Source organism: Bos grunniens, chromosome 26 (assembly GCF_055505025.1).
Source record: "Bos grunniens cultivar Pamir isolate PY7600 chromosome 26, Bosgru_T2T1.0, whole genome shotgun sequence".
In the NCBI taxonomy this organism is placed as follows: Eukaryota; Metazoa; Chordata; class Mammalia; order Artiodactyla; family Bovidae; genus Bos; species Bos grunniens.
Window position 1 is genome coordinate 41,214,651 of NC_141190.1, and position 13,341 is coordinate 41,227,991.

At 45.7% G+C, this 13,341-nt stretch overlaps 1 protein-coding gene across 25 annotated transcripts in view; it reads right to left on the reverse strand.

The window, feature by feature from the left end:
• FGFR2 (fibroblast growth factor receptor 2) overlaps positions 1 to 13,341 on the reverse strand; it is a 107,031-nt gene that overhangs the window by 2,713 nt on the left and 90,977 nt on the right. For all 25 annotated transcript variants that reach the window (XM_086378700.1, XM_086378703.1, XM_086378698.1 and 22 more), the window contains 4 exons: positions 5,757 to 5,879; positions 5,127 to 5,197; positions 3,713 to 3,850; positions 1,947 to 2,052 (listed from right to left, as the gene is read on the reverse strand). In XM_086378700.1, coding sequence (XP_086234826.1) covers positions 1,947 to 2,052; positions 3,713 to 3,850; positions 5,127 to 5,197; positions 5,757 to 5,879 — 438 coding nt within the window. The remainder of the gene's footprint in view (positions 1 to 1,946; positions 2,053 to 3,712; positions 3,851 to 5,126; positions 5,198 to 5,756; positions 5,880 to 13,341) is intronic.

The window sequence follows — 13,341 nt, forward strand, 5'->3', positions numbered from 1 at the left end:
CTAAAAATATTGACTGTCTGGCCCTTGACATAAAAGGTTTGCAAACTATGAAAAGATTTTTAAACTGGGGCCCTACTGGGTCTCACTGCCTCATCCAGGCTAGCATGTTGGGGTGCTTCTGCTCACACCCCCAAAAGCCAAGGAGTATACCATGATGCGTGGTTTTGCTGAGAAGGGGATAAAAAGGTGTAGACCACAGCACAACCAGCCTTGGTGTTATCAGAGAAGGGCCCACAGAATGTTGGCAACTATACATTTTAACAGACAGGAAAAAAGGAAAAAAAACCCAACCCACCCCTATAATTCATCACCAGGTTTGGCAAGAAAAAGAGTCCCCATCCAAGAATGGGGGATGTGTCAGCTCCAACAACATCAGCATGAACCACACGACTGGAAACAAACACGCCCACCACATCAAAAGAGAACTTTTTTGCTTACAATGATAAAAAATGAAATTCTGTCCTAAATGGAACCATTTTTCTCCAGCATGTGGTAATGATTTTCAGAAGGAAAGAACTTCGATTTTTATATCCGTTGGACAATATGGCATTCTGCTTTTTTTTTTTTTTCAATTTTAGGATGCTAGATGTAAGTTTCAGGGTGAAAACAGGCTCACTTTAAATGTAAATATATAAATAAATGGCATAGAGCATGGATACAGGATCATTAAAATGGAACTTTAGTGCTTTTTCAGTTTCTAACTGAAGCCATAAATGTTCAGATCTGATAGGGGAAAAAAAAAACCTAGAGATATCAGTGAATTCCAAGTCTAGGGTTAAAGGAACTTATACTAGAAACAACAGTTTTGGCAGGAGAAGAAAGTTGGTTGTTTTTTTTTTTTTTTTCCCCTTGAACTGTTCCTTTCCTTTCAACTTCTGAAGGTCAGCTGTATTCATTTAAATGCAATCTCTCCCTTTATCAGCCACAGTCAGACACACAGATAATATTCCTGGCTTAAGGCTTCAAATCACAACATTTAATTATTTTTAAAAACTCAATCTGAAACTATTAAATACATTATTTTAAAATAAATGTATTCTTTTCCTTCTAAAATGTTTAGGCAGTTTTAATCTTTTCTGTTGTTATTAAGACAATTGTGGGGGTTTTCTCCCCCTGTCTGGGGGAACACTGTTCTATATCCTCATTAAATATCTCTAATTAATTCACTATTTCTCTCTATTGTGGGTTTTTTTCTGGCTTTGATGGGTTTATCACCTTTCCTGCTCACATCACTTTCTTTCTACAACCAAAGATCACTCTCTCTGCATGAAGTAGCCACTGACATGGCTGAGTGTGGACAGTGAGTGACAGAAGGGGGTTTCTTTTGTTGTTATAGGTTATAACTGTTTTATAGAAGATACATATTTTATCAAAAGTTTTCACTCATTAAAGGAGTGACTCTGTATGTATACACTATGACCATCCTGCGTTATATAGAAGCTGGAATGGCACAACTTCACTTCATCCCAACAAGTTCATTGGTAATGGACCACCAGCAGCCCTCAGAGTAATGACCAGCAGCCCTCAGAGTAATGACCAGCAGCCCTCAGAGTAATGACCAGCAGCCCTCACGCTAATGAGCAGGGCAAGGAATCCAACCAGCACAGAAACCCCAGCTCCCTCCCACTCAAATCTAAATGCTGCAGTTTTGGACATCTTTTTCCCCTTCCCCATCTTCCTACACACACACACCGTGGACCCACCACCCACATGCCACAGTGAGGGGCAGCCTCAGGTGGGGCCCTTTGTGTCTGGTTTTGTGAGTCGCAACTCTCAAGATGAAGTTCCAAGAAAAGTCAGGGTTTGGGAGAAACATGGTTTCAGTCTATCTGAGCCCTGGAACAATGATAAACTGTACCCCAGACTTCCACTGGGGAGGCTGCATTTCAAAAGCTATACGGGGGTTCCCCAGCAAGGACCCTTGGCTTCTGGAAGGAGGCTCTTACCTCATTGGTTGTGAGTGTGAGAATTCGATCCAAGTCTTCTACCAACTGCTTGAAGGTGGGTCTCTGTGAGGGTACCGCATGCCAGCAGTCTCTCATCATCATATACCTGGAAGAGATGGATTTCCTTGGTGAGTTACTTCCCTGAGGACTAGGGGTGTGGCTATAAGCCACTCTTAACAGTCAGTATGGAGAGATGTCCTCAGTTATGAAAATGTATCAGAACTGCCCTAGCAACTGAATTAGGAGGTGGTGATCCACTCTGCCAGAAGAGACACTACTTAGTTTCTCTGTAAGGCACTTTGATTTACAAAAACATCACTTTATGCAAAATGCTTTAGGACAGTATCTACACCATCAAAAAAGACACTTCTGGGAATTCCCTGGTGGTCCAGTGGTTAGGACTCAGCGCTTTCACCACCAAGGACTGGGCTTCAATCCCTAACTGGGGAACTAAGATCTCACAAGCGATGTGGTACGGCCAAAAACCCAAAAAGACACTTCTGTTTTCCTGGTTGACTTCCAGTATCCCTGTGGCAGTGACTTATAACAGGGCATCACATTTCCACACTTCTGGACACTGTGGGAAGAGCCAGGTAGGGGCGGGTGGGAATCCAGTTTTCCCTCCCCACACACCCCTGCCAGGACCAAAGCTGCTCTACTGTTATCTGCCTGACACTCTGGACAAAGGTTCCTCAGTTTTGAAAAACTGAAGTTTGAAAAGCACAACATTAAGGCAAGGTTCTTATGAATTAATCTGTCGTCACTGAGCTATGCCTTCACTTCCTGATTAACTCCTGGACAGGCTTAGGCTCCCAGGCCTTATCTTGACGATGGGTTTCGACAGACCCTCTATAGTAGAAAAAGCCCCAGGAATGACAAGGAGCACAATAAATGCCTTTATATAATATACTATAAAATGTGACCATTCATCTGATGCCCACTGTGCACCGAAAAGCACTCATGGGATTACTGATATAAAATCCCCATGAAACAATACCCAAGAGACTGCAGTCTCTGGAACAATCCCTCTTCTTAGTTGACACTGGGAGCTGGGAGGAGAAACACCTTTTCAAAGCGCTGATTTTACTGCACAAGACGCTTGTCACCAACACAAGTAATTCCACTTAAAGTACAGGGTAGGTTTTGCTCGAAACCAGTTTTATAGTCAGATCAGGATTAACAGTCAGACTATATTAGCACCTGGACAAATTTTTAATCCTCTGTACTGAAATATGGCTAAAATATAGATAAGCAGACACTAGTTCATTCACCCTGAGGGCTGTGGTCAAAATCCATCTATAATAGCAATGGTCACAAAGAGGCTGCAGAAGCACCTACTCTCTACTCACAGTGCAGAGGCCACAGACCACTCATAAGAAATGGAGGCAGCCCCATGGGTCTCAGGCTTGTGCATGAGGGAAGGCTTGATGTATCTTCCACTCACAGCGAGGACAGCACAGTGGCCCAGGAAGATTACTGCGGGGGCTCACTGTGGACGGCTGGGAGCCCTCGGACAAGCACTCACCACCTCAGTGGGGTAAAGCTCACGCCACACCACCTCAGGAGGATGCTCTTTCTTTTGGACAGTCAGGCCTGTCCATGGAACTCTCTATCTCAGTTCTGGGATTGAGCCCAGAAGTCTCCGCTATTCTTTTTCTCAGGACGTATTTAGAAACCTGGGGGCCTAAGGAAACGGAACCAGCCAGGAGAAGCATTAGTGGCGTGGTGGGTCCCCTTGGGGCATCAGGAGAGACAAGAGCCCTTACAGTTCATTGGTGCAGTTTGCTGGCTTGTCCATCCTATGTCCTTCCTTAAGCAGCTTAAAAAGTTCCTCCACGGGAATCCCTGGGTAGGGCGAGCCCCCTAACGTGAAGATCTCCCACATTAACACCCCGAAGGACCAGCTGCAAAGAGGGGAGAAAACAGCATTAGTAACCCATCTGAATCACAGAAACCTAAACACACCCAGTTAAGAAAACTCCCCCGTGCTTCTTACATTCAAAGACAAATGACCGGGGCCCTCCTGCAGTTCATCCAACCTGCCCCTTCCTGCCCCCAGAAAGCATCCCCAGATGACAATGAGGAGATATTCTGATGGAATTTTCCATCAGCAGACAACAGATAAGTGATGGTAAACCATCACTCTTGGGGGAGGGTGGGAAGGGGAAACAAGGGATGGAAATTTGGTTCTTTCTTCCTCCGTCCACCACTTTCAAATAAAACTCTTCGTCTTTATGCAGTGTTATCAACATGAGCTTCTATGCTGGAAACACACCCTCACTGATTCTATTAGGGTGAGTTTCAGAAATGAAACTGACTTCAGTTTTGTATACAGCAAGAGAAGCAGCTCACTGCAAAACTGGAAACCACAAGGCTCTCCTTCTAGGACTGCTGAAGAGAACCAGTGGCCGTGGCACGGGCTCCATGCCTGCACCAGAAACCCTCCTGCCCACACAAGAGTAGCTCAGCTAACTTTTTAACTTTTGGAATAATTATAGATTCACAGGAACTTACAAAAATAGACCAGCGCGATCCTCTGTACCTCTCACCCAGTTTCTCACAATGGTAACATCTTTCCAGCAGATTTCCAAAGCTAGAATTCTAAAATACCGCTTGGAGCCTAGCCCTGATGGTATTTTTAAGTGTATCATAATTAAAATACTGTAGAGTTTTCACTCTATTGCTGTAATGTTATCAAGGCTGCAAAGACGAGGTTGGACATTTTTCAAAGGATAAACAGGGAGTAGGCTCTGTGGAGATCCCCTGAGTGGATCTCGTCCCAACCAGCCTCCCTGTTAGGACAAACCTAGGATGGGGAAAATACGACAAACTGCTCTCAAGAAGGAAAAGTTGAAGAGCGCGAAGAACATGCCAACAGCTTGGCAAATTAGATGGCAGCTTTGTACTTGCACATCCGTGAGTGAGTTCAAGGGGGGAGCTTCCGCTCTGGCAGGAGCAGGTTAGCGGTTCCACCTCCCGTGTGCTTTGAAGCCAGGCAGATTAGTAACAGAGCATTGGTTACCAGCCTAGCAGAAAATCCGTCCTTTCTAAGGCTGGCTCCTGCACCTTCTCTGCGTGTGTGAAATGCAGCAGGCACCAAAGAAGGAAGGAAGGCGAGGAACGGACAAGATTTCTGCAAGTCAACCCCAGGGAGAAGGCAGCGACAAGGGAGTTACTCACACATCGCTCTGATGGGTGTACACTCTGTCGAAAAGGGCTTCGGGAGCCATCCACTTGACCGGAAGTCGGCCCTGCGAGCGTGGAAGAAATGTCAAACCCAGTATACTAAAACCACTTTACTTTAGCAGCCCCCACTGGGCTGTGCCCTGTTTATTTTAAGAGCTGACACTCTAATGGTTTTTGCTGGAGAGTCATTAGTGAAAAAAATACGCTCCAAAGGGACTATGCAGAGTGTGGGTGATGCACAGATACGGACATGTTGATAAAGGGTCGTTTCCTCGTGATCATACATCTTCCCCAGCACGTTGACACACCCTGGCCCGTTTCTAGGTGAAAATTAACCCAGAAACTCACAAGCTCCAATCTTTGCTAGGGAATTTCCGGACGAGGAGCCTTGTGAAGATCCTAGAGGCTGATTATTCAGTATATAAGACTGGTTCACTTTTACTGAGAGAGTCTTAACTCTTAGTAAGAGTTAAGCCTGAATTTGCTTATTGAGAAGTTTGTAAGGAGTAAAGCCAACGAGCAGGAATAAAAAGGCATTGGTTGTTCTAGTTCTGAACGTTATCTTTCACCTGGAATGCTCCGTGCCCCCAACACCCTCCCACCAAATCATCACCGTAGACTCACATTTGTGGTCTTTTTGTAATAGTCTATATTGTTGATATCTCTGGCCAGTCCAAAGTCAGCTATTTTCATCACGTTGTTTTCTGTTACCAAAACATTTCTGGCAGCTAAATCTCGATGAATGCACTGAAATTAAAAAAAAAAAAAAAAACTTCTTTCAAAATGCTGTAAGGATAAAAAGGTAACACAAGTACTTCTTACAATGTAGACAGAAAATACAAGTGAAGTCAAAAATTGGTGTTTCTTTTCTAATTAAAGACTAAGGCCCCAACTATTTCAAAGAGCAAAGGTAGATAAGAAACCACATGCCTTTTTAACTTCAGTTGACTGGCATCCTTCACATTGTGAAGACTCAAATGGAATTTTTTCCTCTCTGCAGTTCAGGACCCTGTTTTCTTGTTCATTTTTGAGGCTGTCCCCCTGCTGAGTTCCACCCCATCCCTTCTCTTGGCTCACTCTCCTCCTCTCTCCCCACCCCTTCAGATTCCTTGGCTTAACTCCTCTCTCCCTCAAAACAGAGGACCTGTCCCATTAATTCTGTATATTTCCATACATCCTCATGGCTCCCATTCTTAGCTACATAGGAAAGATCTTCAAATTCTTATCTCTATCCTGACCTCTCTCCTGGGATCCAGATTCTCACTTTTATCAGGCTACAGGACATTGCCACATCCCTTTGGCACCTTAAGTTCAAGGTCTCTACTCTTATCTTCTTGGTCTTTTTCATACACACCTGTGATATACACACCAGACTTTTTTACACACTCCTCCCAAGTTCTTTTTGATTTCAACTCCCAAATGCCTCTCCGATCTGTCCACCCAGCTCCCTTCCCACTGCCACCAGCTTAGTCCAGGGTCTCATCACTGCCCACCCCCGTGCCCCACAGGAGGCCACAATGTCTGCACGGCAGTCTCTGTGCTTCCAGACTTAGCCCTGTTGCATCTTTTTTTCTGTTTCCCTCAAATTTCGTTTCTGAAGGAGCTGGTCACATCTGTTCTGGGCTTATATCAAAATCACTGCCTGTCTATCCAAATTCTCTGTCCAGTTCTCACCCAACATCTGGCCCCCACACAGGGCCCAACCTATATCTGCCACATACACAGGGGCCAGGCACTGAGATGCTTACTGCAGGGCAGTCGATTCATGGTACTGATGCGATCTCTTCAGTCTCAGAAAGCTCTAGTTCTTGTAACTTCTATATTTCCTTTCTCAAATGATATGCTTTTGTAAGCTGTTGAAAGCATTTTAGTTGTACTTTAATATACCAAAATTTCCTCAGGATACATAGTAATTGGGGTCCCAAATCATCACCTCCTGTTTTGGGAAATGTAAGGTAGACAGAAGTCAACAAACATCCCTAACAGAGCCTTTTACACAGGTTCTGGGCAAACGCAAACTATCATATGAAGGAGAGGCTCCTGGCAAGCCCTCTGATATGGGTGAGACGGGGCTGATTTTAGACAGATACTACAAGAAACAGGCCATTTTAAAAAGGAGCAAGCCAAACTCTCCCTGAAGAATGAATTAGGAATAATTTCTTTCCACCCACCCTCCAACTAGTCCTTGTTTTAATCCCCATCTGTGGCCCCCTGGATGGGCTAAGGTCATTGAAGAGAAAGCAAGAGAAGCCCACACGCTGGCTGTGCCCGGCCAGAACGGCAGCAGGAAATGTGAGAGCTCCCAGAAGCCGCCCGGGGATCCAGTCGGGGCAGGAGCCGGGTTCCTGGTTTTGGAGGCCTCTTCAAATGGAACTTCCAAGTCCTGGGCCAAACTCTCCCGGTGGTGTGCTCCCCGCCGACAAGACTCTGTGCGTTTGGCAAGCCATGTGGTCAGAAGAATCTGGCTCCCTGTGCACGGGGCTCCAACCACACATAAGGGCTCAACTCCAAGTCACCGTGATGGCGACCTCCATTTTCACTGTGAAAGCCAGAATCCATCACCAGCCTCCTGCATCCCAGGGGGCTGGGAAACACCAAAGCCCACCCTCTGGGCTGAACAAGAAGAGACTTGGAACCAGTACCCAAGAAAAAGAAAATAATCAACGTCAAGCCAAACTTCCATCATCTGCAGAAATCTGAGTTGTTCTCCAGTGCAAAGAGCTGGCCGTTTTATATAACTAGAGCTCTTTGGGATATTTGGTATTCCTTTTTTTTTCTTTAAATAAACGAAGGTCAATGGGTCCCTAAGGGAAGGAAGACGAGTACCTCTATGACCCTGACAGTGTGCTGGGTGCCTCTGCACAGCTGATCACATTAAATTTCCAAGGCAACTTATGAGATGGGTGTTATCATAGCCATTTTAAAGATGAGGAAGCTAAGCTTAAAAAAAAAAAAAACCAGCAAAAATAAAAACAGCTGTTAAAAGTTAAACACCTTGGAGGTTTAACTGTCCTTAAGATTTTATAAAAAAGAAAAATTAGTGTACTTTACACTAAAAATAGAAAGGCTTGCATAACTAGGATAAGGCTCAAATACCACGTCGCTCACTGTGTTACTGTACACATCACAGTGTCTCTTAACTTGTCCATCTCCAGTGTCTCCAGCTTAAGCGCAGGACTGCAGGTTCATCTCTACACGCCCAGTACAGAGCCTGACCCCATCAATGTCCACTCAGCTGAATTTCTAATTACACTCCATCAGCAATGAGCCAGATGTCACAGCCAACAGTTCCTCGGGTCTCTAACGAACACATTGCCCTCCACTGGGACAGAATCCGTGTGGCACAGCTAGGATCTGACCTGTCCCCTGCTTTTCCATTTTCCACTACCCCAAATAAGCCCTCCAGTTTTAGAAGCAGGTTCCACTCAGGGCACCATCCTTAAGATCCTCATCTAGAACCTGCTTAAACCTGTTCTAGGTCCTTAATTACAGGTGGCCTCTGGCAAAGAGCTTTGGAAACACGACTGCAAAGCCTTAGGAAACAGACTCTGTCCCCTCAATTCCACCCTGGGTTGGCAAATGAAGCCCCAGCACACGGCGTTTCTCCTCATCTTCTTGGTCTTCTTTATATACACCTGTGATACACACAGAATCCTTTACACACTCCTCCTGAGTTCTTTCTTACTTCAACTCCCAATGCCTCTCCAGCGGTCCTCTTCTTGGTCCAGAGAGGCAGGAATATCTGAGAGCAAGATAGCTGAGTAGAAAAGCAAAACGCCAGGTCTGGGACCAGCCTCTTTATTCTCTGAACTGACGAGTCCTCATCTCAGAAATGAGCACAGTGACATACACACACCTGGGCTCAAAGGTTTCCTGGAGTTTCCTAACAGCCCCCAGCATATTTACCCAAAGGACAGGGATTATAAACACACCTGTTTCTGAGTTATTCTGGGGTTGCGGACAATACTGTATGTAAAATGTTTGCCCCAGGCCTGCTGGACATTAAGCTCTCAAAAAGTGGTAGTGATTAGTAGTGTAATTATGATTACAGTACTCCTAATAAGAGTACTTTCAGTTTGTTCTAAAATGTATTCTTTTCCCCATTTTGCTGAGTTCATCTGATCCTCTGTTCTCTTTCCACCACACCACACAACAAAGCAGGAAGGCTCTGATCCTCTAGGCCAGGGTGCGATGCGGGTGGTGGGGCAGGACTCAACCATCTTCTGTCTCCTCCTTCTGCCTTCCCGAGACTCCTCTCTGGACCTCTGAACCACATTCTGGGTTTCCTCCTCCTCCTCTGAGGGTGTCTCCTCTGTCTTTTCCTGTGCTTTAAGTCAATCTGTGGACTTGAGAGGTTTCTCAGGGTTTGACTCCAAGCTTCTGTTTCTGCCTCTCCCCAACCTCCCTGCCCAAGGTGAACTCATCCGTTCCTGTGCCCTGAACCTATACCTTTTTCACTGGCTCCAGTGCCTCACCTAGCCCCCCAGAGCTGAGCTGCAGCCTTCAGCTTCCTGGCGGACATCTGCCTTTGAATGACCCTCGGACATACTGGAAATGCACCTGGGGTTTCCCACCGGAATCAATTCCTGCCACCGCCCCTGCCCCTCCCATCTTCCTCATCCTGATAAGCTGTACCACCATCATACCGCCGTCCAGTTTCTCAAGGTGGAAATCCAGCAGTCATCCTTGGTCCCTCTTCCTCTCCCTCCCGTATCTACCCCATCCTTTAACTGTCCTGATGGCAAAATATATCCCAAAGCAATCTACTTCTCTGGTATCTGTCGGAGCTAATAAACCTTAGCCAAAACCATGGTCACAAGTAGCCGGCTTTATACTGTGAACCTGATCCAAATCACTGCCCCTTGGAGGGGAGAAAGATGGCAACCTACTCCAGTATTCTTGCTTGGAGAATCCCAGGGACAGAGGAGCCGGGTGGGCTGCCGTCTATGGGGTCACACAGAGTCAGACACGACTGAAGCGACTTAGCAGCAGCAGTAGCAGCAGCCCCTTGGAGGCTTCCCCAGCGCCAAGAGCTGAGTCTTGCCTGGGGCTGTCAGCTTCGGAATGAGCAGGGCCTGCCTCCACACAGCCTGTCCCTCTGCAGGAGGGCTCAGCCATCACGTTTGGTCCCCAAATCCTCCAACCCCCCATTCCTGCCCCCATGCCAGGGGCTTCCTCCACAGCACGATTCTCAGCCTTTCAACATGCTTACTTTTGTGCCCACATTTATTGTTGATTTCTAAAACCAGCTTGAACATCTGGAAGTTCACGGTTCACATATTGCTGAAGCCTGGCTTGGAGAATTTTGAGCATTACCTTACTAGCATGTGAGATGAGTGCAATTGTGCGGTAGTTTGAGCATTCTTTGGCACTGCCTTTCTTTGGGATTGGAAAGAAAACTGACCTTTTCCAGTCCTGTGGCCACTGCTGAGTTTTCCAAATTTGCTGGCATATTGAGTACAGCACTTTCACAGCATCATCTTTCAGGATTTGAAATAGCTCCACTGGAATTCGATCACCTCCACTAGCTTTGTTCGTAGTGATGCTTTCTAAGGCCCACTTGCCTTCACATTCCAGGATGTCTGGCTCTAGGTGAGTGGTCACACCATGGTGATTATCTTGGTCATGAAGATCTTTTTTGTACAGTTCTTCTGTGTATTCTTGCCACCTCTTCTTAATATCTTCTGCTTCTGTTAGGTCCATACCATTTCTGTCCTTTATCGAGCCCATCTTTGCATGAAATGTTCCCTTGGTATTCCTAATTTTCTTGAAGAGATCTCTAGTCTTTCCCATTCTGTTTCTTTCCTCTATTTCTTTGCATTGATTGCCGAGGAAGGCTTTCTTATCTCTCCTTGCTAGTCTTGGTTTTAGAAAAGGCAGAGTAACCAGAGATCAAATTGCCAACATCCACTGGATCATGGAAAAAGCAAGAAAGTTCCAGAAAAACATCTATTTCTGTTTTATGGACTATGCCAAAGCCTTTGACTGTGTGGATCACAATAAACTGTGGAAAATTATGAAAGAGATGGGAATACCAGACCACCTGACCTGCCTCTTGAGAAACCTATATGCAGGTCAGGAAGCAACAGTTAGAACTGGACATGGAACAACAGACTGGTTCCAAATAGGAAAAGGAGTATGTCAAGGCTGTATACTGTCACCCTGCTTATTTAACTTATACACAGAGTACATCATGAGAAATGCTGGGCTGGAAGAAGCACAAGCTGGAATCAAGATTGCCGGGAGAAATATCAATAACCTCAGATATGCAGATGACATCACCCTTATGGCAGAAAGTGAAGAGGAACTAAAAAGCCTCTTGATGAAAGTGAAAGAGGAGAGTGCAAAAGTTGGCTTAAAGCTCAACATTCAGAAAACTAAGATCACGGCATCTGCTCCCATCATTTCATGGGAAATAGATGGGGAAACAATGGAAACAGTGTCAGACTTTATTTTGGGGGGCTCCAAAATCACTGCAGATGGTGACTGCAGCCATGAAATTAGAAGATGCTTACTCCTTTGAAGGAAAGTTATGACCAACCAAGATAGTATATTCAAAAAGAGATATTACTTTACCAAAGAAGGTTCATCTAGTCAAGGCTATGGTTTTTCCAGTGGTCATGTGTGGATGTGAGAGTTGGACTGTGAAGAAAGCTGAGCGCCAAAGAACTGATGCTTTTGAACTGTGCTGTTGGAGAAGACTCTTGAGAGTCCCTTGGACTGCAGGGAGATCCAACCAGTCCATTCTAAAGGAGATCAGTCCTGGGTATTCATTGGAAGGACTGATACTAAAGCTGAAACTCCAATACTTTGGCCACCTCATGTGAAAAGTTGACTCATTGGAAAAGTCCCTGATGCTGGGAGGGTTTGGGGGCAGGAGGAGAAGGGGATGACAGAGGATGAGATGGCTGGATGGCATCACTGACTCGATGGACATGGGTTTGGGTGAACTCGGGGAGTTGGTGATGGACAGGGAGGCCTGGCGTGCTTCAGTTGATGGGGTTGCAAAGAGTCGGACACGACTGAGCAACTGAACTGAACTGAACTGATTGTTGATTTCACTTGCTGTCCCCCACAGTGCCCGCTCCAAGAGGCTGAGGATGGCATCCATTCCAGTCACCCACAGGGAGCCTGACCCAGCGCACCAGGCATCCGAATTAGGAACACTCAGGCATATTTGCTGAAGGATTAATAAAAGCACCAGGCCAGCCTTCTACCACTTTTATCAGGAGTAGCTCCTTGCTGAGCCCCCAAAATCATCCCCCCTCCACACCAGAGCAGGAGGACAGAGCAAGAAGGACTGGAGGGTCAGATGTGGGGGAGCCTGCAGGCAGGATGGCTTCCCAGGGTTTTACTTAGCAATTCTTCCAAGTTACAGAAAGGTAAAATAGAACAATGGATATCCATGTTTGCCAGATTCAATTCTTAGGCTTCCTTGCTCTCTCTTTCTCTCTATACCCAGACTCCCCCCACTCTCTCTCTCTCTCTCTCTCTCTCTCTGTATCTCTCTCTCTCACACACACACACACTTTTTGTGGCTGAACCATTTAAAAATGAGTTGCAGACTTCATTAGCGGGTATCTCCTACCTTAACACAAGACCTTTATCACTGCCCCCAAATTTAACACTGAAACAGTCACATTATCTAATATACAGTCCATACACATATTTTAAATGCTCATAAATGGTTTTTACAAAAGCTGTCCCCCTACCTCCCACCCAGAACAGGAACCTAGTCCAGGATCACACATTTAGTTGTCATGACTCTTAAGCCTCTTTTCATCTGGAACCCTCTCTGCAGGATTTTTTTTTCAATCTTTTGTGACTCTGACATTTTGAAGCAATGTCTTGTCAAATGTCCCACATTCTGGATCTGATTGTCTGACACGTTAGCTGGCAAAGTCTGCTGCAAACACACACACACGTACACATGCACACAACTTCACTCTGTCTTGGTTTCTTAAAATCTATACATTGGGAGATTTTATAGGAAAAAATATTTTTTTTGAAAAATCTTCAACTCTGGACTCTTTTGCTAAGGAGAAAAAACCAGAGCACGTGGTAACTCTGGCTGTGTTCCCACCTGGCTACAGACAGCAGGGGCCGAGCTGCAGCGGGGCCCTTCCTGAATCGCTACGTGGTGTGATGCGACAGTGGCCACCTTGCCCCGTCAATGACCGCCATGGCCAAGATCCAGCGGGGGGACAGA